The sequence below is a fragment of the Paroedura picta genome, chromosome 12 (genome assembly GCF_049243985.1).
Source record: "Paroedura picta isolate Pp20150507F chromosome 12, Ppicta_v3.0, whole genome shotgun sequence".
Taxonomy (NCBI): Eukaryota; Metazoa; Chordata; class Lepidosauria; order Squamata; family Gekkonidae; genus Paroedura; species Paroedura picta.
This window is the reverse complement of record NC_135380.1, coordinates 36031866-36056773: the sequence shown is the minus strand read 5'-3', so window position 1 is coordinate 36056773 and position 24908 is coordinate 36031866. Positions and strand designations below refer to the sequence as shown.

General features: G+C 48.4%; 1 protein-coding gene across 2 annotated transcripts; it reads left to right on the top strand.

The window, feature by feature from the left end:
- The first annotated feature begins 1885 nt into the window (after positions 1-1885).
- Positions 1886-24835, top strand: SLC31A2 (solute carrier family 31 member 2). Of its 2 annotated transcripts, XM_077307093.1 has the most exons (4): positions 1886-1997; positions 12900-12966; positions 18574-18763; positions 21590-24832. In XM_077307093.1, exons 1-4 carry the CDS (start codon positions 1989-1991, stop codon positions 21756-21758), a joined length of 435 nt encoding a protein of 144 aa, XP_077163208.1. In that variant the 5' UTR covers positions 1886-1988; the 3' UTR covers positions 21759-24832. The 2 variants fall into 2 exon arrangements, with proteins under 2 accessions (XP_077163208.1, XP_077163209.1); XM_077307094.1 differs by lacking the exons at positions 1886-1997; positions 12900-12966 and adding an exon at positions 15167-15251 and having other exon boundaries at positions 21590-24835.
- Positions 24836-24908: the final 73 nt, after the last annotated feature.

Genomic DNA, 24908 nt, shown 5'->3' with positions numbered 1-24908 from the left:
GTAAGGGGGAGCTCACCACCTCCTTAGGCAGCCTATTCCACTGCTGAACTACTCTGACTGTGAAAAACCTTTTCCTGATATCTAGCCTATATCGTTGTACTTGAAGTTTAAACCCATTACTGCGTGTCCTCTCCTCTGCAGCCAACAGAAACAGCATCCTGCCCTCCTCCAAGTGACAACCTTTCAAATACTTAAAGAGGGCTATAAATACTTAAAGAGGGCTATAATATTTTTTCTTCCCTGTTTAAGTTTTCAGGAGTAAGGGAATACTCAGTTAACTATATACATGAAGCTTGAATAATACTTAAAGGTGCTCTTAAAGGTGCCACTAGACTCAAATTTTGTTCTGCTTCTTCAGATCAACCGTTACCCACCTGAATCTGTCTGTTAGTCTGTCCATCCATCCATCCTGCTTGAAATTGCAAGCATAAATATATCTGTTGTGGATGTTCCCTGCAAACATTGCTCTGATTTAGGGCAATTTATGCTGGACTAAACAGAGGTATAGCCTGCCATGTCCATGGAAACCAACAGTTTCCAAAGAATGCGGACACACATGTACCTGCCTTATCCTGCATCGGACGTTTGGTCCATCAAGGTCTCTGCTGTCTATTCAGTCTGGCAACCACTCTCCAGGCTCTCTGGAGAACCTGGAGTTGAATCAGGGACATTCTGCATGGCAACTGGATGCTCTACCACTGAGCCGCAGGGAATTTTGTTAATCTTTGAAGCTCTACTCGACCTAGAAATGCTGATCACCAGGTGGAACAGCGGGACCGCTTGGGACTATAGCTCATCTCCAGACTAAAGAGAGCAGTTCCCCTGGAGAACATGGCAGCTTTGCAGGGTGGGTTCCATAGCATGGAGGTCCTGCTCTAGATCTCACCCACTCATGGCTTCAACTCCAAAGTCATCTGGTATTTCCCAACCCAGAGCTGTCCACCCTAAATAGACCTCTTATAATGCGGGAGCAGCAGATTTAGTACAGCTAACCTATGGGAATTCTTCTTGTCGGGTGAGACACACATACTTTAGGATTTACCCCCCCAAAAGGCACAGATTCAACGTGCTGAACCAAGCCACTACAAAGAGGCTGATACTGTGAATTTAGGCAGATTGTGAGTGGGTGGGCAGGAAGGGATGTGCCAGTGTTTGTCTCTTGCGGCCCTTGCTTGCATATTCACAGGACTGTTGATTGCCACTGTGGGATGGTAGGTGAATTCCTTCCAGGCCAGGCTAGATTCTGGAGCTTTCTGATTGGGGGGGGGCATGAAATTGGGGGCACTGTGGGTGGGCGGATAGTTGCAAGTTCCTGGATTGTGCAGGGGGTTGGACTAGATGACCGTGGAGATCCCTTCCTACTCTATGATTTTGTAAACAACTAAATGCCAGTAAGGCACAGAGCGCCTGTCAGTACATGCCTTCAAATTGGTCCAGTACCATCCGGGCTCGGAGAGCAAAGCACTCTGGGAGCTGTAGTTTGCAGGGGGGCGATTGTTTTTTTCTCCCCTTCCCCCTCCCGCTTGGGAGTCTCAAAAAGCCAAAAATTCCAGCCAGATAAATCGCAAGAGTCTGGCTCCAGATTCTTCGCTCCAGTGTTGCCTTGGCTTCGCTGTCGCAGAATGCCATCGGCTCTTGGAAATACACAGCCGAGTGCTTTGCACGGCTTCCTGTCCCCCACACGCCCCCTTACTCCAGAGCAGAGCCAGCGCCCCTCCGCAAGGCTGCAATAAACCCACTGCCCCTTCACTCAGCGGGCTTCCTTGCCCCACGCTGGCCTCTGCCCTGTCGCCCGCGGATCCGACCTGCCCATTTCGCAGGCGTCCCGAGGCAGGGACTACAACCCCCAGGATACTCCCCGCGCGCCTCCCACGTGGTTCCTCGAAAATGATACAGTCTCGTTCATTGAGACGTATCTTTGGCCACAGGCGGAACCCGATCGCTGCGGAGACAGTCGGAGGAGCGCGGCGCGCGGCGCAGGGGGCGAGATGATGCCAGTAAGTACCCTGCAGGGAGGGGGGATCAGGTCCCCGAGGGAGGCTCACTCAATTCCACAGAGCGCTCCGCAGCGGAGTGACTCCAAAACCCGTTGAATCCGGCGGACCCCGGAGGGCGTCACCGGCTTCAGGATCGCCCCGCGGGGCGTGCAAATGCAGTGTTCGCGCGCAGGACGGCTGTTGAGCTGTTCAGCCTGAGCGTCGCGCAGGAGCTGTCATTTGGGACCCCTGGAGGAAAGCCCCTTTGAAATCAGAGCCGGGCAGGACTGCAAAGGGTTCGCTTGGCTTGATCCGGGACAACTGGACTTCGGTCGACCCCGATCCTGCCCGTTTTGCAAGCCAAAAGGATACCCGTGGCTTAAAAAAAATAAGTTGAATAGCTTCTTAAAAACAAAATCCCCTCGCCCCGTTTGTTTATTCTCAGAAGTCATGCTCAACGGAGCTGGGCTTTGAAAAAGTGGGCTTAACTTCGCCGAAGTGAATTCTCCCACCCTGTGCTTGGGCGCTCTGGATGAGGTCTCCCTTGAAGATCCCTAAATCTGAGTCCTGAGGAAGAGTGCGGAGAAGCAGCAAGGGGCAGATCGCCTCTAGGTGCCTGCCTGGAAAAACCCACAGCACTGCCCTAAGTCACTTCTGACTTGACAGCGGGAAAGGAGCACGGGCTCACACGGCTGTTAGCATACCCCCTCGGAGCATAAAAACTCTAGTCACAACCCAGCCAAACCTTAAAGTCCTTCTGGTTTCAGGGAAAGAGCTCTGCATGCATCCCTGTTGATGTTAACAGTACATTTGAAAGTGATAATAACCAGGATTGGATCTTACTTCTCTCATTGGATCCAGTGACCTTCCCCCCCACTGACCATGCCCCAGGCACTGCAGACATGACATTTAATATTTACAACTTTCTCTTCCTTTAGAACAGTGGTTCTCAACCTGGGGGTCGGGACCCCTTTGGGGGTCGAATGACACTTTTACAGGGGTCGTGGCAGGGCAAGCAGCTTGGCCAGAGTAGATCAAGGTAGAGTGTTCGTCTGTCTGGAGCAGCGGAAAAGAGTGATATCGGCATGGTGGGACAAGAGTCAGAACTGAACTGAGAAACCCCGAAAAAAACCAAATTTATATACCATCATGAACAATGGATCTTCATGCCATTGGTCAGTTTCAGTTTAATTTTTGTGAAAGAACACTTGCATAATTTTATGGTTGGGGGTCACCACAATATGAGGAACTGCATTAAAGGGTCGTGACAGTAGGAAGATTGAGAACCACTGCTTTAGAAGATATAGGTTAGCTAATGTGTGTGTGTGTGTGTGTGGGAGACTCTTCCCTCCATGAATGCGGAAGGATCTTTGCTTGAACACCCCAACTGTAACAGAACCCACCCAGCCTGTTCTCTGGACTGGTTCTCTGAAGCATTTGCAGAAACAAAAGTTGTTTGGGCAAACCGATTGTGGCCGGGTTCTTTTTCAGCGCTATTTTATCCGTGTAATTAAAAGACTTATATGCCACCTTTCCCACTGACCCTAAGGTGGCTTACAAGAAACTTGACCCACAGGGAACAAACAAGACCAAGCACACAATTGGACGGGAGCACAACCTGGGGAGGGGCCATGGCTCAGAGGTAGCACACCTGCCTGACATGCCAGAGGGCCCAGGTTCAGTTCCCAGAAAATCCAGTTAATGAATCTGGTGTTAGATGCCATCTGCTGAGACCTGAATGGTAAGGTCTCATCATAGAAGCTAAACAGGGTTGGAGAGCCAGTGTGGTGTAGTGGTTAAGATCGGCAGCTTCTAATCTGGCAAGCCGGGTTTGATTCCCCGCTCTTCCACATGCAGCCAGCTGGGTGACCTTGGGTTCATCACAGCCCAGATAGTGCTGTTCTGATTGAGCAGTTCTCTTGAAGCTCTCTCGGCCTCCCTAACCTTATAGCGTTGTTGTGGAGAGAGGGAGAGAAGGCAATTGTAAGCCACTTTGAGACTCCTTCGGGCAGTGAAGTTATAAAAACCAACTCTTTCTCTTTTTCGACATGGATGAGAGACCGTCAAGGAAGTTCAGGATTGTGACACAGAGCCGGGCAATGACATACTACCTCTGTTCATTTCTTCCTTTGAAAACATGACAAGGTTGCCAGAAGTCAGTTGTAACTTGATGACACTTTATACCAGGGGTGGTCAAACTGTGGCCCTCCAGATGTCCATGGACTACAGTTCCCATGAGCCTCTGCCAGCGAATGCTGGCAGGGGCTCATGGGAATTGTAGTCCATGGACATCTGGAGGGCCACAGTTTGACCACTCCTGCTTTACACATGGCCAAACTGTGGCTCTCCAGTTGTGCATGGAGTACTCATGGGAATTGTAGTCCATGGACACCTGGAGAGCCACAATTTGGCCACTCCTGCATTAGAGGATGTGGAACACCTCTGCTTGAGGCCTTGGAGAGCTACTGCCAATCAGAAGAGACAATACAGATTTTGGCAGGCCAGTGACTTAACTCAGTAGCCATGTTTGCAGATTACAATGGACAGTCCACAAGCACCATGCCCTTTTTTTTTTTTCATTTCACTTGGACTGAGTAATTCTCATATTAATTTCAACGTACGTACAGCTCAACAAGCAATTCCACATTCATCCAGTTCCTGGTTCCCAGTTCCTGGTTCCCAGTTCCTGGTTCCCAGTTTCATTCGTGTAGTGAATGTTCGTCGACTCATTCTTGCAAACAGATGTAGGCACATGTATGCAGGTTGTATGTGGGTTCACTGCATCCTGACCTGGGCTACTGTAAGGCAGCTTCAGGCATGCAGGCCCTTCAAGGAGCAGATGAGCTTCCAGATGGCTGCTCTACAAAAACAGCCTCATCTGTAGCATTCAAATGCATTAGAAATGCCATTTAAATATTAGGGCCTTTCTGCATGCCATAAATGTAGCGTCATGCTTACCTTGTGAAGACGCTATATTCCGGCCACTCTGCGTGATGTCGCCAACATCCCATATCAGGCCAGCAAACTGCTCACTACATCCGCTATTTTAAAGTGCAAGTTGGTGAATCCCAAAAAGTGGATTCACCAACCTAATAAGTATTATTCCCTGGTGGACAACCAGCAGGCCACCAGCAACAGAAATGTATGGAGGTGAAGAAGCACTACATCTGCCTTTGCAATGTCCCACCCTCGCACCTGCTTCCCTCTCCCTTCTTCCCGCGGAGGAGAAGTTATTATTTTTTTTTAATGGCGAACTGCCTGGATCAACGAATAGGCAGACACGCGCCTCAGCGAGCCTGCAGATACACAAAAGCACTTTATAATCAGTGATGTGACACAAAGTGTGCTTCTCCCACGTTCGCTGTATTATAGCTTCAAATTTAACATTGCCTCGACAATGCAACATTCTCATTGTATGCCCGGGAAAAATCCCCCAAAGATTGTCTGTACCTCCATGAATATGCAGATAGGTGTTTAAACGAAATAAATAAATAAATAAATAAATAAATAAATAAATACATACATACATACATACATACATACATACATACATACATACATACATACATACATACATACATACATATGTTGAAGAAAGATATATTTCGGCAGTCGCGGGTAGTTCATATGCCGATCAGCCATGCCGAGAGGGGATTGGTTGCCCAAAGTGATTGACAGTGGTAGATAGGGTAAAGTGCAACAAACCTCAAGGGCATTGCTTTCTCTTCTTGTTCTGGCAGCGAGTGAGGAGTGCAAGACGTGTGAAAAACAGCCAGAAACATTCAAGACAGCTTTGACATCCAGCAGGCTTCACGTGATACTGCCCTATGTGCGGAAAAGCCCTCAGTGACTGCCTTATTAATTTGCATAGGCATTTGCCTTCCAGGATCTTATCCTCCCTGGGACTTTTGAATATTAAGAAGGCTATGAATGAAACCAAAGAAATAGAGCTGAAATCATGGTATGATGCTACATAGTAGCAATATTTTGGATTCACATACATATGGTTGGGTCCTGTGAAACAGTAGCAAGAGCCAGCTTGGTGCAGCAGCAGTCTCTGGAGTTGGATACTCCACTCCTCCATATGCAGCCAGCTACGTGACCTTGGGCTAACAACAGTTCTTTTAGAGCTCTCTCAGCCTCACCTCCCTCACAAGGTGTCTGTAGTGGGAAGGAGAGGGGCAAGTGATTGTAAGCTGCTTTGAAATGCCTTTGGGCAGTGAAAAGTGGAGTATAAAAGACCAGCTCTTCTTCAAGGGAGCACCCATTGGCAAAAGCCACAGTGAACATTTTAGAGAGAGAAGCAGTTAAAATGTTTCTTAGGAAAAAAACATAAACAGATTTTTCACAGTGACCCTGGAAGGTAGGCCAACATTATCATGCATTTTATAGATGAAGCACTGAGGATTAGAGAGAGAGGCTTGTAAACTTTTTGGTCACCCAAAACCTTTAATAAACTGCTTGAGGCGGTTTACAATATTAATTTCTAAAAATGCAGAAAAAAGAAAAAGAACATAAAATGAATCCAAGGAAAGCAGCATCCAGGAAGGGGAGAATCAGAAGAAGAACTGGGGGATTTGCACCCCACTTATTATTACCCAAAGAAGTCTCAAAACAGTTTACAATCACCTACCTATCCTCTCTCCACAACAGGTACCCTGTGAGGTAGATGAGGCTGAGAGAGCTTTTGAGAGAACTGTGACTGACCCAAGTTCACCTAGCAGGCCTCAAGTATCACAAAAGGGCTCGCAATCACCTACCCTTCCTCTCCCTACAACAGACACCCTATGGGGACAGGTGGGGACTGAGAGAGCTCTGAGAGAACTGTGCAAGGCCCAAGGTCACCCAGCTGGCTGCATGTGGAAGAGCAGGGAACCAAACCCAGTTCTCCAGATTAAAGGCTGCCACTCTTAACCACCACACCAAGCTGGCTCTCAAATCAGATTTCAACCCCTCTAAAGCAGAGGTAGTCAACCTGTGGTCCTCCAGATGTCCATGGACTACAATTCCCAGCGTTTGCTGGCAGGGGTTCATGGGAATTGTAGTCCATGGACATCTGGAGGACCACAGGTTGACTACCCCTGCTCTAAAGAACAGGAGGCATAATAGCAGTGTGTGTCTAACGTGCTGTTAGCTCTCCTCTGACTTATGGTTGATTCCTCATGGGGCTTTCAAGACAAGAGGCAGACGGAAGTGCTCTGCCACTGCCTACCTCTGCATAACAACCTTGGAGTCTTCCCATCCACGTCATAACCAGGGCCAGCCTTGGGTAGCAGGTGAGATTTGACAAGATTGCCTTAGCCTGGCTCACCCTTGTACAACACCCTTGTGAAACCAGCAGCCACTCGGAACTCTGAAGTGTGTGTGGGGAGGGGAACATACAGCAGAGGGGGTGATACCGCTTAGGTTTGGGAGCAGAGAAAGCTCTTTGCTCACTGTGTAAAAGACTAGAATGCAGCACCAGAGAAGGCACAGTGGGGAGGGAGTGTCCTAGTCTTGGAGCCAGAACTGTGAATGCTCACTCTGCATGGCCCCCCAATCTTGTTTCTGACCAGGGGGGTCACGCAGAACAGAGTTTCCAAAGGTGATCTGAACCAGCAAGCAGTTTTGTGGTTAGCGAGATTTGAACCAGGGCTCCGACAGTCCTTGTTTCTTGGTACATTTAACTAGCCTGTGGCGTACAGGGCCTTGCCAAATAGCCAAGAAAGAGAGCTTCAAAATTGTCCCCTCTTGCCCTGCACCCACCGAATGACTGAAAAAACACAAGACCAAATTAAAAAAAAAATATCTTAGTTCTCTTTTCTCTGCTCAGCTGATCTGCTTTGCAGTGTTTACACAATTATCCTGCTGACCTCAAATCACAACTTCCTGCACTTACCTAAGAAGAGCCTGGTTGTTTGTGGAACACCCAGCTAATTTGGCACCACACCCAAGCCAATCCCTCCTGCATGTACACCTTGCCAACTGCCATTGTCCTTCCTGGGTACGCAGGATCAGAAAAGCAGGGATTAATAATGCCAAGGGTTGGCTTCAGTGGCTTTTTGCTGTTGAGGCTCAGGTGTGGACAGACCAAAAAAACGTATGAACTTGACCCATGGGACTCATTGTGGATGCCGCTAGCTCAAATGCCTTTAAAAGGGAATTAGACACAATGACTATTTAGTCATTAGCCATGACAGGCACATGAGAGCTTCCATATTCAGTGGCAGTGTACCTCCAAGGGCCAGCTTAGTGTAGCGGTTAAGAGCGGCGGCTTTTAATCTGGAGAACCAGGTTTGACTTCCCACCCCTTCTCCATATGCAGCCAAGCTGAGTGACTTTGGGTCAATTATAGGCCTGAGAGTTGTTCTTGCAGAGCAGTTCTGTCACAGCTCTCTCAGCCCCAACTACCTCACAGGGGGACTGTTGTGGGGAGAGGAAGGGAAGGTGATTGTGAGTCACTTGGAGACTTTTTTGGGGTAGTGAAAAGCAGGGTATAAAAACCATCTCTTCTTCTGCAGAGCAGTTGTTAGGGTGAAACGGGGAGAGGCAGTGGCCCTTTGGTCACATTTGCAGATCTGGTTGCCCCCCGTGGGAAACATACCAGCAGATCTGCTCTTATGGCAACTGATATTAAAGACTGCCTGAGCATGTGCAGAGTGCCTTTCAGCCACCCCCTTAGTTAGCGCAATCCACTTTGTAAAATACTAATTCCGTGACAATTTACATTTGCCCTGGCTGATTGGATGGAAATAGCTCCCTGTTTGACATACAATTCTGCAAAATGGCAGCTCTCGCTGAGTACACCTAAGGGCCAATTCACACGTGCTGTTTGGGGCATACCCAGCGAGAGCTGCATTTCGCAGAAGGCCAATTCGCGTGAAAAGGCAAGCCGAAGGTATCCAGCCTAGTCTCTTTGTGTCCGGAAACGAACTACTCTCTACCTTGGGTTTCGTCCCCTTCTTTGAAAACTGAGTTTTGCATCCGAGTTTCACACCCAGGCCTAGACTTAACAGGAGTGTGTGTGAAATTCAGTCCTAAGAAACCATGGCCTGATGACATCACCGCTCCTGGAGGCAAACCTGCCAGTTTGTAAAGATGCCAGCCCAGCTAGGCTCTTTCGGTCAGGCCCAGAGCTAAACCACACGAGGCAACAATTACAGATAGACTGACACCAGCTATGATGAAAGCCCCGCCTACCTGATTCGGAGTCAGATTGGTGATCCACAAGCCTCCTACTCTGGTTACTAGCGACTCTCCAGGGTCCCAGGCAGCAAGGTCTTTCCCAACATCTGTTTTGAGATCCTTCCCTTAGAGCAGGGGTAGTCAACCTGTGGTCCTCCAGATGTTCATGGACTACAATTCCCATGAGCCCTTGCCAGCGAATGCTGGCAGGGGCTCATGGGAATTGTAGTCCATGAACATCTGGAGGACCACAGGTTGACTATCCCTGCCTTAGAGAATCCAGGGTCTTCTACATGCACAGCAGGTTCTTTCTTAGCTCCAAATGTGTATTCCCTCCCCCACAATCCCTGGGCACCTCTCCTTTTCCAAACACCCTTCCTGTCTTAATCTAGATTTCGCAGAAGTTGAGACTTCCAATCCCAACCATTCCGGTACGTGGGAAGGGCCCGGAGGTGAAGAATTTGGGGGTGGTGCCTGCCCAAAAAGCAGTCGTATGAATAGCACATTTTTAGTTGGCTCTGCTGTCTAGTAGCCATTGGGAGCTCAACTTGGAGACAAAACTGATCAGGGAAAACAGGTATGGCAACAGTCCAATGAAGCTGTCACACACCCACCTTTCCTCTGCCATCACAATACAGCATGTTTGGAGTAGCTATGGAGGAACCATAAACATTTCTTACACAACATGTGAAAGCACATTAATTTAGGTGGCGACTTAATGTCCAGCAGGTGGGATGAGCCGTCAGAACGGTGGTTCTCAAGCTTCCTAATGCCACAACCCTTTAATACAGTTCCTCATGTTGTGGTGACCCCCAACCATAAAATTACGTGTGAAGATCCATTGTTCATGATTGTATATGAATTGGTTTTTTTCAGGGGATTTTCAGGTCAGTTCTGTTTCTTGTCCCACCATGCCGATCTTGCTCTTTTCCGCTGCTCCAGCCAGACGAATGTTCTATCTCGATCTACCCTGCAAGGCTGCTGTGTGGATTGTGCCTCCCTGGCCAAGCTGCTTGCCTTGTCACGACCCCTGTGAAAGGGTTGTTTGACCCCCAAAGTGGTCCTGACCCCCAGGTTGAGAACCACTGTGTTAGAAGGATCTGGTTGGGTTCTAGTCAGCAAATGCCCAGAATCCAGCTGTAATGTCTTGCTTTCACACTAGAAAACTTACATCCTGCCCACATTTCTGGTCATCTGGAGACCCTGTGCTCATGCCTGGAGAGACACACTTCCCTTTGCAGCCTGATTCTAGGCATGCTTACTTAGAAACAAGTCCCGTTGAGTTTTTATTGCCAAGCAAGCCTTATTTATAAAGAGACCTCAAATCTAGGGGGTACAAAAATAACAGGTATCCAGTCCCAAATCGAAGACATATGAGGAAGGAAATGAAAGAAGGAAGAGGCTCAATATTTTATTTATTTTTGCATTTATTGACTGCTGCTCTCGGTGGTTGTGGTGGTTCACAACAAAGTCATAAAAACAATAAAATTGCAAGCAATCAATAAAAAGCCCCCCCTCCCCAGTAACCCCATTGGGTTCCACCAATCTGAGCTGGCTCCGGCTTCAAGGGAGGTGCGGATGTTAACAGTTACCTGAATTTTAAAAGATGAAAACATTTGGGGCAGAGGCCAAGTAGATCTTCCTTGCCCTGGCCTCAACCAAACGCCTAGTGGGAAAGCTCCGTCTTGCAGGCCCTGTGGAACTGTGATATAACAATGCTCAAATGCAGTAACAGATTGCGATTTTATATTTGAACCTACATACATCTGTGTAGCAAATCAGGACTCTGTAATAAGTGGGCTGTCATTCACAAAAAACTTGGCATCACAATAAATCTTTAGTTAGCAAACCAGTAAGAAATTTCCCTTTCCCTTTGTACCTTTGTCTAGCACAGAAGGAGGAGCAATGACTGATTCTGCTGCCATTTCTAAAAAGACTGTCATGTCCACTTCTGTTCATAATATTAACAAGGGTTAAGACTAAGGTGGCCAGATTTTAACATTAGTAAAACATTGACCGGGGTGGTGGGGTCTTGATTAAAAATTTGGTCTATATGGAGCAACAAAAATGTTCATAGAATGCATAGAACACATAAAATAGTATTGTAATATATATTTTTTTACTTGCAACATAACCCAAGATTTATTCCCGCAGCAAAAGAGGAGCTACCTTGTTCCTATGAAGCAATAAGCAGCGGACACCGGACTCCTCTCTTATCGGACCCAAGTTAGGATTGGAGGCTTATCTGTGTTAGCATTGGCCTGGCTGTGAAGCTGAAGCGTATTCTGTTTCCAATCAGGGCTATCAGTGTCCCTACAGGGTAAAACCCTTGTAGCCATTAATGTCCTGTTTCAGACAGTGAGATTGGCCTTTGGAGCCAGTTTCTATCACTAAAAAGACTGGGATCTGATGCAGTTCAGTAAGAAGCAAACCATACAGATAATTTGAATTGGGATATAGCTAGAGCAAAAAAAGTGGAGTATGGTCCCCTAAAGCAGTGGTCCTAAACTCCTCCTCGTCCTCCTACCTGGCTACTGCCTTGTGGCTGGCCTGCTACTCTGCCATCAGCTCACCTTTGGTGCTCTCCAGCAGCCGCCATGGCTGGGGCTCCCCCTCGGCATGGCACTGCGCAGCTGCTGCTGGCAGCACCCCCCAGTGGGTGGCGGGAAGTCAGGGGCGCCAGCGGAAAAGCAAGTGGAGTAGGGGCTCAGCTGACACCAGCGATGTCCCTTGGCAAAAGACTACCCCTACCCGGGCCTCAGTAAAATTGTCAAGCGTTGACCATTCCCTGGTGAAAGAAAGGTTGGGGACCACTGCCCTAAAGAACTTTAATTTAGCTTGTAGGATCTTACAGGAACGATAGCTTTCAATAAAGGGAGCAGCAAGTAGCTAGTCTTCAAGTGAGTAGTCTCTGGGAAGACCTGGGTTTGAATCCCCTCTCTGACATGGAAGCTTGTTGGGTGACTTTTGGCCTGTGACAGGTAACCTACCTTGCAGGGTGGTTGTGATGATAAAATGGAGGGGGGGGGATGAAGTAAAGCCCTTGTGGGCCCCCACTGGGAAGAAAGGGGGACTATAAATAATAATAACAAAAAAAAATAAGGTGGCTGTTTGAAAAATAAAGGTATTTTGGGGGGGGAAGTCTGAAGATAATTCTCAAATGTTAGAAAATGTTTAAGATTAACTTTGTTTTTAAACAGCAACATTCATTCCATTTGAGTTTTCACAAGCATTCAGTATAAGGTGACCAGATTGTCCCACTTTTGGAGGGACATCTGGGGGTACCTGGCAAACTGTACTTATGTTGCTAGTAAAAATATATATATTACAATACTATTTTTGCATTCTATGCGTTCTATGAAACTTTTTGTTGCTCTATATAGACCAAAATTTTAATCAAGAGCCCCCCCCCCCCTCTCGGTCAATGGTGTCCCACTTTGCCAATGTTAAAATCTGGTCACCTTAATTTAGTATAGAGTCAATGTCATTTGAAAGTTTTCCCACAGTTGAAGTTACTGTTATTCCTGATTATTCTAGCTTGACCGGAAGCATATTCTGTGGAATGGAAGGGGGGGGGGGATGGCTGCAATTAAAACATTCAAGTCAGCTTGAATGCAGCAGCTGAAAATAAGACCACCTGTATTTAAATTAAACCTACCGCCTAATGCGGAACAAAGACAATGAAGGTATAGCTAGCCAAAGAAACCCAGGTGAGATTAGTCTCTTATTTTTGGCTTCACCTTGTCCGTCTCTCCGCAGATGTATTTCTTCTTCTCTGACAAAGTGGTTCTTCTGTTTGACTTTTGGAATGTCCACAGCCCTGCAGGTAAGGAAAACACTCATATCTTAAATTGTGTAAGCTGATGGCTCCATCCAGATATGTCTTGTGTACAGCAAGGATTAGGTGTAGCCTGAAACTTCCTTCATATTTCTGAAACAATAAAAGGTCTCTCTGTTTAGGTTCTTTAAGTATCAGCCTCTTTGACTACTTGAACTCCACAAGACTTCGAGTCAAGGACAAAAGATCAAAGAGTAGAAAAACAGAATAGGAGCCAGAGTGCACTTTACTGGCAAGTCATCCCCTAAGATTGGGTTCTTAGTGTCCTGTCTTCCTTAGGACTTGGGTGTCCTGTGCAATTCTGCAGTGCACTAGGCTCCATTCCCTAATCTGGCAGAGGGGTGGAACCAGGGCTATCTGATCTGTGCTTTCAGGGCACTGTCCGGTTTAGCCAACGATGGGCTTCCTTCCTCAATTTCTAACAGGTTGTAATGACTGTCCTTGTAGGCCAAGGACTTTTTGACAACTTATTGAACTTGTAATGCTAGCTTCATCGCCTCCTGAGAACCAGTTTGGTGTAGTGATTAGGAGTGCAGACTTCTAATCTGGCAAGCCAGGTTCAATTCTGCACTCCCCCACATGCAGCCAGCTGGGTGACCTTGGGCTTGCCATGGCGCTGATAAAGCTGTTCTGACCGAGCAGTGATATCAGGGCTCTCTCAGCCTCACCCACCATACAGTGTGTCTGTTGTGGGGAGGGGAAAGGGAAGGGGACTGTAAGCTGCTTTGAGACGACGACTCCTCCTCCTCCTCCTCCTCCTCCTCCTCTCCTCTGTTTTGTAAGGCTGGTTTATAATTTGTGCAGCACATTGTGCGGAAACAAAACCGTTGCTGGGATACATCTTCTGAAGTACAGGGAAAGGTGCTTGTCCTGTCCTTAAATACAGTTTGCCCTTTAAAGTGGACTACAGAATCATGAACCTTTTCTTCTCTCGCATCCAGCTTGGGTTCCTAAGGTAGCAAAGAGGGAACATGACTGAAGTTTAAAATGGTGGGGTGGAGGCTATCAGTTTTTCCACTTGAGTTCACCATTCCCCTCCTCCTTAACATCAGTCTCTCGCCCTTCTGGATTGTGTCCACATGGATTCCACAGTCTCCAACACAACCTTTGAGGAGTCCAAAGGAGCTCTGTCTTAGGAACCAGCAGAAAAATTGGGCAGATCAAGCCGTATGTTGGGAATGGGGGAAGGGGATTGAAAGCCCCCCCCCTTGCTTTTTTTTTTTAGACACTATCAGTTAGGGCAGTAGATTCATGACCCAAGATGTAATGATGATTTCTACCCCAGACCTGCTAATCAAGAGCTTGCTTCTACTCCTGGCCACAAAAGATGGCAGGGGAAGGAGGTGCAGCAGAGGGATCCTGGGAGCTGGACAGGGGGATGCCTTCACTTTCTGGGCCAGAGGGGTGGTGTCATGCAAACTTGGTCTGTGTGGCTGGGTGAGGAGTGGTGGAAATGAGGCAAGGCTCATGTGGGTCAGCTGAGCAGGAGGGCAGTGGCACAAGGCTTGCAGGGACCTGGTGGCAGAGGGAGCATGGTGGCCAGGCGCACGCTCCTCCAGCTGCAGGGCACCTCCCCCAAGTACCAAATTCTCTAGGTATGCCACTGTCAGGGTTGTCTGCCGGGCCAAAGGGCAACAGTGGGAACACACAAGGGCTATCTTAGCTTTCTTGCAGTATTTGGCCAGCTAATTAATGGGCAGCCCAGATAAGGCTGCCAGGTCTCCCCTGACAACTGGTGGGGCATAGAGGGAAACAAAGTTGGCATATGGAGGTTGGGAAACCCCTGGAGAGTTGTTGGTGGCGCTTGGGGAGGAGAGGGGCCCAATGCCACCAAGCCCACCGTCCAAAGCAGCCATCTTCTCTGTAGTTTGGAGATGAGCTAGAATTCCAGGGGCTCCCCAGTTCCCACCTAGAGTCTGGCACTCGAGAGCCAGCCCTTATAACGGGGTGGGCAAATTGTGGCCCTCCAGATGTCCATGGACTACAATTCCCATGAGCCCTTGCCAGCAAATGTTGGCATGGGCTCATGGGAATTGTAGTCCATGGACATCTGGAGGGCCACAGTTTGCCTACCCCTGCCTTATAACATAGGTGTATGTCTCCAGCTGCACCATGTAGACAGCAGGCTTTTAGGATAGATTTCATTAGGCCCAAGGCGGGGCTTCCAGGTGGAATTTTCAGAATGGACCAATGAGGGAGCCGCGAGTGCAGGGAGCAGTTGGGCTGAATCAACCGAGGAGGAAGCCAGCAGAGAGCTGAGCTCAATAGAGAAGGTGAATCGATGAGCCAAAGGCTGGCCCTGCCTGACACACTGACGCCTTTGTCACAGGGCTGCTGTGTTTATTGACTCAACCTAGTGGGAGCTAATTCCCCTGTGGGCGCCCTGGCTGGGATCCCACAGATCTGTTCTGCTAACAATGACAGTTCCTCTTTCCCAAGGAGCCTTCTGCTGACACCAGAGATGGCCGTGGAAGGTTCTGAGCACTGGTGGAAAACAATGAGTTAGTAGAACGGATCCCCAGGAGTCAAACTAAGATTGCCAGCTCCGGGTTGGGAAATACCTGGAGATTTGGGAGGAGGAGCGGGACTTCAGGTCGTTAATGGCATCGAATCTACCTTTCAAAGCAGCCGTTTTCTGCAGGGGATAAAGAACCAATCTCTGTTTTCCGGGGATCTCCAGTCACCCCCTGGAAGTTGCCAACTCTAAGTGAAACATTGGTGTTGTGAAGGAGTGTGTGTGTGTGTGGGGGGGGGGGTTCCACAGAGTGGAAGAGGAATTGGGGTCCAAGAAGCCCGCCAGCCATCTTGTGTCCCCATCTGGCAAGGGGAACCAAAGCGAATGAGGAGGTCACCTGGGGGGCTCTGTCTGCTTTTGGGATAGAAAAGCTGCTATTGCTGGTGGGGGTGTTTGTGTGTTTGTGTGTCCGCAACAGCAGCTGTAGGTAGGTCAGCTTCAGTCCAAAACAAGCCCTGGGAAGGAACTGAGTCAAGAAAAGTACAGGCCACTGGGATTTCAGGAGGCTTGGACATTTATAGCATGGGGCAGTGTTTGAGAGGGGTGGACTCCAATCTGGGGAACTAGGTTTGATTCCCCACCCCTCCAGATGCAGCCATCTGGGTAACCATGGGCCAGTCAGTTCTCTTAGAGCTGTTCTCACAGAGCAGTTCTTGTAGAGCTGTCTCAGCCATACCTAACTCTCAAGAGCAGGGGTAGTCAAACTGCGGCCCTCCAGATGTCCGTGGACTACAATTCCCAGGAGCCCCTGGCAGGGGCTCCTGGGAATTGTAGTCCACGGACATCTGGAGGGCCGCAGTTTGACTACCCCTGCTCAAGGGTGTATGTTGTGGGGAGAAAAAGGGAAAGGTGTTTGTAAGTCGCTTTGGGACGCCTGCGGGTAGTGAAAAGCAAGGTACAAAAAAACAGCTCTTCTTCTTTTCCGTCTGAGGGAACTATGCCCTTTCTCACACTAAGCAGAGCAGAGCTAGTGCTCACAGGGCAGGCCCTCCTGTCTGCTTCCTGATGCACATTTTGCTGCAATGCAAACAAGACGTTCAAAGGGTTAGGGTCAGAGCCATGTTGGTTAACCACAGGCAATCCGCCTCATTCACTACCTGTTCCAGGCTCCACACCAGCTAATAAAAACCACCTTCTGCAAGCTCTCTGGGCATAGAAATAAGTCTGCAAAAGAAAGCCAGTAATTATTTCTGAGTCACATGGGGGTAACGGTTGGCAACATCCAGGTAGAGGCAGGAGATCTCAACTAATCTCCAGGGTTCAGAGATCAGTTCCTCTGGAGGAAACTGCTGCTTTGGAAGACAGACTCTGTAGCATTATACCCCACTGAAGTCCCCCCTTCCATTATCCCCACCCTCTCCAGACTGTATCCCTAACATCCCCAGGAATTTCCTACCCAGAGCTGGCTACCCTCACAGGGTGTCTGTTGTGGGGAGAGAAAAAGGAAGGCGACTGTAAGCCGCTTTGAGCCTCCTTCGGGTAGAGAAAAGTGGCATATAAGACCGACTCTTCTTCTTGGTTTGGTCTAAGATGTTTTTATGTCCATCTTTGATTGTGGGTAAACGTCCATGGACATAAAAGTGGCTGAGACCAAATCAGGCCAATTGGACCACTCACATAGTTTAGCACTTTGTACTCTCTCAAGCAGCCATGTTCCCAGGATCTCAGGTAGAGAAAGGTCTTTGCTGGCACCTGTCCCTTAACAGGAGATGCCAAGGATTGAACCAGGGAATTTCTGCCTGCAAAACAGAAAGCTAAAGCACCAAACTATCTCCACTAGGGCTGCCAGCTCTGGGTAGGGAAATACCTGGAGACTTTGGGGGTGGAGCCAGGAGTGGGTGGGATTTGGGACAGGGAGGGGCCTCAGTAGAGTCTAATGCTATGGAGTCCCCCCTCCAGAGCAGCCTTTTTCTCCAGGGGAACTGATCTCTGTTGCTTGGAAATGAGCTATACTTCCAGGGGCTCACCAGGTTCCATCTGGGGAATGGCATCCCTAATTTCTACATAGTTACAACAAAAAATGTCATACCTGCAATTCTAGCACATCCCTCTATGACAGAGGTAGTCAACCTGTGGTCCTCCAGATGTTCATGGACTACAATTCCCATGCGTCTGGCAGGGGCTCATGAGAATTGTAGTCCATGAACATCTGGAGGACCACAGGTTGACTGCCCCTGCTCTATGATCCCTTTATATAGCCTGAATGAGGCAATGATGTTTCCTGAGCAGAAGTTAGGGATCAGCACAAAATGGGCAGAAGCTGAGTAAATATATTATTGCAATATATAGCTTGTCATTTGGGAATATTTAGAGGTTTTCTCAGTGTGGTAAGTGCAAAGGCAGCTCCAACCCAGCTTGTTTAGAGGCTTAGGACAGGCAGCAGGACAGGCAAGATGGCACCTCGGCTCCAGATGCATGGCTGATAGAAACATGCCCTGACTCAGCTGGAGGGGGTGGGATGGTTCTGGTAATTGGGCAGTATCACAAAACCTGTTTGGTGGTTGTGGCCAGGAGTACAGTTCTGCTTGGGGGCCTTCATGAAGAGGTGATGTTCTTCAGTATGATTGGGTAGTAACTGGACAGTCCCCTCCCTCTCCAAGCCAAGACCTTGGCATCTCAGCGGGTTCAAATACCAGGTTCCAATACCCACCCTGCCATGGGAGCTTTCTGGCTGACCACTGAGAGCCAGTATGGTGTAGTGGTTAAGAGCGGTGGCTTCTAATCTGGAAAGCTGAGTTGGTTTCCCCGCTCCTCCACATGGGTGGCCTTGGGATAGTCACAGTCCTGCTAGTGCAGTTTTCTCAAGAGTTCTCTTAGCCTCACTGCCCTCCCAGGGTGTCTGTTGTGGGAAGAGGAAGGGAAGGTGATTGGAAGCTGTTTTGAGACTCCTTTGCTCTTCTGCAGTTACTCTCAACCTAAACTACTTCACAGGGTTCTTGAGAGGAAGACGTAGGGAGAACTATTTTTTTTAAACCCCCCCCCCTCTCCCAGTGGAGAGAAAAGCAGGGTATAGCTACCTAAAATCCAGGAGACCAGCTGTTGAGAGTTGACCTACCGCTCTTTCTCTCATTGCTTCTCAGGAATGGTGCTTTCGGTGTTGATCATCATGCTGTTGTCAGTGTTGTACGAAGCCATCAAAGTGGGCAGGGCCAAGCTACTTCAGCGCACGATGCCAGCCCTGGCCCCCAGCCTCAGCCAGGAGACCCTAGAAGAGCCAGAGGGGGCGTCCGTGAACACAGGCGTGGAGCGGCTAGCCAGCAACTCCCAAAAGTAAGACCAAAGGGGGGGGGGGAGGGAAGAAGAGGCCCTTCCTAACTCACTCCACAGCTTCCGATTATTCCTCCCTCAGCAGAAGGTGGCCTGTTGCATCTCTGCATGACTTGTGAAATTGCTTCCTTCTCTGCATGTGGGACATCCAGATCAGAAACCCATGTGGGAAAAGAGGGCGATGAGCTACGCTTGGTGCTGGCAGAGGGTTAATAGGCAGCTTCCAAACTCTACAGGAAGAGTGAAGTGGGTTTCAGACACAACACAAAGAGGAGGACGGAGATGATCCGGGGCCTGGAGACCAAGCCCTAGGAGGAACGGCTGAGGGACTTGGGAACATTCAGCCTGGAGAGTAGATACAATAAGTGTAGTTCAGTGGTAGAATTGGCTGCCTAAGCAGGTGGTGAGCTCCCCATCACTAGCAGTCTTCAAGCAGCAGCTGGGCCGGCATTTGTCAGGGACGCTTGAGATTGATTCTCTAGTGCAGGGGGTAGTCGACCTGTAGTCCTCCAGATGTCCATGGACTACAATTCCCATGATCCCCTGCCAGCAAATTCTGGCAGGGGATCATGGGTATTGTAGTCCATGGACATCTGGAGGACCACAGGTTGACTACCCCTGCTCTAGTGTACTTTGAATCTAGAGCAGATGCCTGGCAAACATGCAGACCCTTTCTGTGGCATGGAACCATTGCATTTAAACCGAATTAAAGTCCTGCTGGAAAGAATCTGCTTCTTGATCCGTTGCTAAGTATTGCAGCACTGTTTAATGATTGCAATGATCAAGGGGTAGCCTGGTCTCTCAGAACATCCATCCCATGATGGCTCTTGTGGCATATTCTACCTGCAACCCACCAGTGGCATAAGAGCTGCCCCATGGTTGCTTTCTATTAACTATTCCTCCGCTAAAACCAACAATATAGGGCCAAAAAGGGTAGCTATGGAGAAAGAACAAGGAACCCTTGCTCTGGAAATACCTTCCCTTCTTGGGCTGTCTGAATGACATTTGCATATTATTGTTTATTATTTGATGCCTCTGGTTTCAAGGGCTGTACCCATCTCAAAGAAGTCAGACAAGGGTCCTTCATTTATTAGAAACAAACAAAAACCTCTCCAGTCATTGAAAATCAGTGTTATTTCCAAATATGGGAGGAGCAGCAATGAATTTGCCTAGGTGGTTCTAGGAAAAGTTTTCCTGTCTGGAGATGCCTGCCAGTGGTTGGAGGGGAGCATCTTTTCTGTGCTGGCAAATATTCCTCCCCCCCCCCCTCCCCAGCTCCTGAGTCTTGCCCTTACTAATAGAAGACACCAGATTGAAATCAAAAGGAGGAGGCTGCCAACAGCAGACAGGCTGGCTTAGCTTCATACAATATTTGATTGGGGATATGTGAGCCAGCCAGGTGTGGGAGATTTGGCCATCGTAGGTGAAACATCACCTTAACTCTTGGACCCTTTCCATGCTGCGGAAAAATGGCATGATGGCCGTCTTAATGCTTCGTGGAATTCCACACAAAAACCTTGCGATTCAGGTGCTGCGCTGAATGCATTCCCTGTTCACTATATGTTTTGGGAATGTTGCTAAAACCAGATTCCCCTCCCACCCCTCACCCCCAGTCCCCTAGCAGTGAATTCGCTGTTACCTAAACTGGAAGCTCTAAAGTCACATTGGCTTCCTGCATTGTTTCCTGCCTCAAATGGTGATGTTTGCGGTCTGACCAATGCTCCGTGTCTCTGCCAGCCTTCCCTTTCCTCCCCACGGTATTTTAGATTGTTTTAAAATCATGATCGTATTACAACACAGTTCTGAAGTAGCACAAGCACAACACACACAAGATTGAGCCTAGAGTTCTTTGTCAGTTTCATGCAGGGAGGCTGAGAAGTTTGTCAATTTCATGCAGCAGCCTCCCCCTGCTTTCTGCATGCACAAAAAAAGAGCTGTTTTTCGCATTACAATACAGGAGTACCCTAACACAGGGGTCTTCAAGCCCCGGTCTGCGGCCCATTTTTTCCATGCCGCCCTGTTAATTGACATTGCTCTTGAGAAGGCTTTGAGGAGGGGGAGTGAGCTGCACAGCAGATGGAAGAAGGGAGTGTTTGAGCACCTTTCCCATGGGGGGGGGGAAGAAGGATGGGGGAGGGGAGGATTTTTCAATATCTGGTTGCAGTTTTGTGCCTGCTAATGCATCCTGCTCATTATGGGTGAAAAAGGCATGTTCCTGTTTTGATCATGTTATGACGCCATTGCATTACTGCACATGCTCAGCTTAAAAAAAATGGATGGGAGGCAAGGCAGAAGGCGGGAACGTCAACTCTCCCACTGGAAGTGCAAAATGCAAACTGCAAATAGACTCGTGGGTGGCACTGGAGAAAGCCACGAATGTAGAATGCCAGGTGCAAATTCAGGGTTTGCATCCAAAATTCAGTGTGGCGAGAATGTGCTGGCAAATAACAAATGCAGAAAAGGTCTTAGGGATATTTAATCTTTGCATTTCTCCTTAGTAGGGATCCAGAGGGGTTGATCGTAGCACTGTTTTGGCTTCATTTTATCCTAACAACCATGTCAGGGAGGTTAAGGCTGAGTGAGTGGCCCATAGTCACCCAGCAAACTACCGTGGTAGTATGCAGCTTTGAACCTGGGTCTCCCAGACCCCAATTCAGCACCTTAACCGCTGCTCTATGCTGTCACCTGTAATACTGCTTGTTATTCTCCTGTTCCACTGCCAAGACATCTGCTGCATCTGTCTTACTGGCTCAGCCTGCAAACAGGTGAGAACTGAAATTGAGGCAAATTCTAATCCCTGGTCCTCTTCCTCCCCTCTTTTTTTGAAAGGTTATTCCTGTGGCACAGCACCCAGACCCTACTCCATGTCGTCCAAGTGGTCCTCGGTTACCTGGTGATGCTGGCCGTGATGTCATACAATGTGTGGATTTTCTTGGGTGTGATTGTGGGCTCGGCCATCGGGTACTACGTCGCCTTCCCGCTGCTCAGTGCGAGATAGCCTCGGCAGGCTCGACTCCAGAAACGGCTCAGGTTCTGCTCCAGAAAGTGATTGACAAGGCTTGGGGAGAAAGGGAAGCCCCTCCCCCAGGAGATGTTATTTTCTCCACTGCCAGCCAACTGGTCTTCACTCCAACTTCCCGTCTTCCGTACCAACAACCTCTGACCTTTTAAAATGGTATCTTTATTCCTCTTTTTACAGAGCAACTGAAATATATATTTTTAAGTGACTGAATGAGTCTAAATGACAACCTTAAAACGTGTTAGGGCTAGGAGAATGGCTGTCACTCCAGTCAGAAGCCTGGGACGATTGCCACCACTTGGCAGATCTTCAAATCTTGGGAGAATTTCACAGCCTTCACCCTTGTTATTTTAACCTAAAGTTGGTGGGATTCGAATCCTTAGCCTTGCCTGCTTGCAAAGGATGTGGCCTTCTATGGATTTGTGTGGTTTTGCCCCTCCCAATTTGCAGTGGAGGAATGATACATGCCTCCAGCTTAATTCGGGATGGATAGAGCGGCAGTGTCTCCTTGCCTTCATTCATGCCAGATTCTCTGAACTCAATTGGATGAAAGTCTGCAGAATATATGGAAAAGGAAGGCCTGAAAGAAAGGGGCACAGGAGAGGAGGGAGGAGGTGCCCAGACTGAGGTTGCAGCCAGAACCAGGTACTTATGAGGGAACCTCCAGTGTTGTGCAAAGATCCCCCATACTCTGAACGTTCCAATTGGTGCTTTAGAGAGCCAGGGAAAGCATTACACATAGCATGTTGGACAGGTAACATTACAAAGGGCCAGAAGGCCTTTGGCTGCACTTCTCAACTTCTCAATTTGTATATTCTTGTTTCCAGGATGGCTTTCTTTCAGCTTGCCCAGAGAATGCAACATGGGAGTTGCTCTTTTTCAGTATCGCCTTCTAAGGGCACCAGCCTTCGTAGCCGTAACTGGAGTCACAAAGTTGATTGATGCGCACTGCCAGGCTAAACAGTGACTTTGGCGTGGGGTTTTATTGGGGGGGAAGGAGGTTGAACTGGAATTTCCCTACATTCTGTGCCCAGGCTCTATTTCGAGGAGGGCAAAATTAGACAAGTTGTGCGGAGATGTGATAGGGCCTTCCTGGTGTTTTTTTAAAAGGAAAGTTTGGATTGGAGTGTCATTACAAAGCATAGGTTTTTCTTAGCAAGTTGTTTGCTGGGTGGGAGGCTGGAATACTCCCTGCCTGCCTTTCTTGCCTGCCAAGGCTAAGAGAGACTGTGTGGTTAAGAGTGGTGGACTCTAATGTGGAGAACCAGATTTGATTCTCCACTCTTCCTTCTCATGCAGCCAGCTGGGTGACCTTGGGCTAGGCACAGTTCTTTTAGAGCTCTCTCAGCCCCACCTATCTCCCAGGGTGTCTTTTGTAGGGAAAGGTGTTTGTAAGCCGCTTTGGAAATCCTTCGGGTAGTGAAAAGCAGGGTATAGAAACCCAGCTCTTCCTCTTCTTTTAAGAGCAGCTTGGCGAGAAGATGGTATTGGTTTAAATCAGCCAAGGAACACTGTCGATAGGAAAGATGTGAAGCTCCATGTGAATCGGGGCCCTGCATGGTAGTGATCAGTCTCCTGAAACTGGTAGAAAAGTGGGAGCACAGTCCTGCCAGCATCTCATCCATCTTGGGCCGGTGTCATCCAATTTAGTGGGTCACTGTGACTTCAGGACATTATTTTGGAAGTTCTTGGAGCAGGTTTTTCCTCCCTCTTGGAAACACCGGCGAGTCTGCAAAGTTGTTCCTGCCTAATGGCATATGCCGTTAAGGCGGCAGAACAAAACGAGGCCTCACATCAATAGGTGTGTTTTGTGTGTCTATGAAATCAGGATGAAAATTTGGTAAAATACAACCTCATTTCTAGGTTTCTAGCTGGTGGCTGGGGGAAACGTACAGGCTGCATTTACATCATTTCCTGTTCTGCTTGGAAGGTTTGTGTTTGGCTGCAAAAAGGGAAATGCTTTGATCCTGGCGACTGACTAGCCACCGCATTAGAAGCAATTGCAAAGTTACTTGCTGACGTGTTAAACATGCTTTCTCAATAACGGTTTTGTGAATCTCTTGGGTTTCTTGATGGCCCTGGAAGGCTTTTCTGAATGGCTGAGAGTTATTTTTTTTATGTATTTTTAAAATTTGTTAAAACATTTATTGGGTGATATGACCAGAATATGGTAATATTCACCTGCTCCTCCCCTCCCCAAATGGCCAATGAGGGGCCTGGAGGAGTGGGAAGGGGAGGGGCCCTGGGTGGGTGTGTCCACTGCTATGCTTCCCAACCATATTCTTCATAATCGTGCCACTTCCAGGATGTCTCGAAGCCTGATGACTGTTTCCAAGGTTTCTCGACAGATTATGCATCTTAACCACGATTCTTACCTCCCATATAGGGGATGCCAGCCTCCAGATGGGATCTGGGGATCCCCTGGAATTACAGTTCCAGACTGCAGTGATCTGGTCCCCCTGGAGAAAATAGCTGCTTGGGAGGGTGGACTCTAGGCCACTGTGCATCCTGATGTCCTTTGCATCCCCAGGTCCATCTCCAGGAGTTTCCCAACCTGGCTCTGGCAACTCTACCCCCCCCCCCGTCCCATATTCCCACAGTGGCCAGGAGACACTGGACAACCCCTACCCCCCGAAAGCATTTAAAACCAAGAAGTGCAGTTACTGTATCCTCAGAGCACAAAGATCTCAAAAAAAGAAGACGACGGACTTTGCTGACATTAAATAAAGCTGGATTTTATTATTAATATATATAAGCACTTTTCTTTAAACATTTGGTATAACATTTGCAATAAACTATCTTGGAAGAGAAAAAAGAGGCTTTGGTTTTCAACATTAAGGCACTTTTTACTTTTTTTTTTTTTACAGAGGTCGGAGCCCCCGCCTTGAGCAATTCTTTTTCCCTCTGCCCAGAGCCCCAATCATTTTTCAACACAGAAGTCACAAAACATTAAGGAAGTTAGCTGGAATTCTATCATGGGTTGGAGGAGGAGGAGGAGGAAGAAGGCTGTGATCTTTGGGTCACAGCCTGTTTCCCGTGACATCAGGAGGGTGTAGAACAGGGGTAGTCAAACTGCGGCCCTCCAGATGTCCATGGACTACAATTCCCAGGAGCCCCTGCCAGCAAATG

What these genes read in the sequence shown, in the direction of transcription:
- SLC31A2 (XM_077307093.1), top strand. An exon ending in GAATGTCCACAGCCCTGCAG is followed by an intron (nt 12,967 to 18,573) that starts GTAAGGAAAACA and finishes ATTGCTTCTCAG; the next exon opens with GAATGGTGCTTTCGGTGTTG. An exon ending in CTAGCCAGCAACTCCCAAAA is followed by an intron (nt 18,764 to 21,589) that starts GTAAGACCAAAG and finishes TTTTTTTGAAAG; the next exon opens with GTTATTCCTGTGGCACAGCA.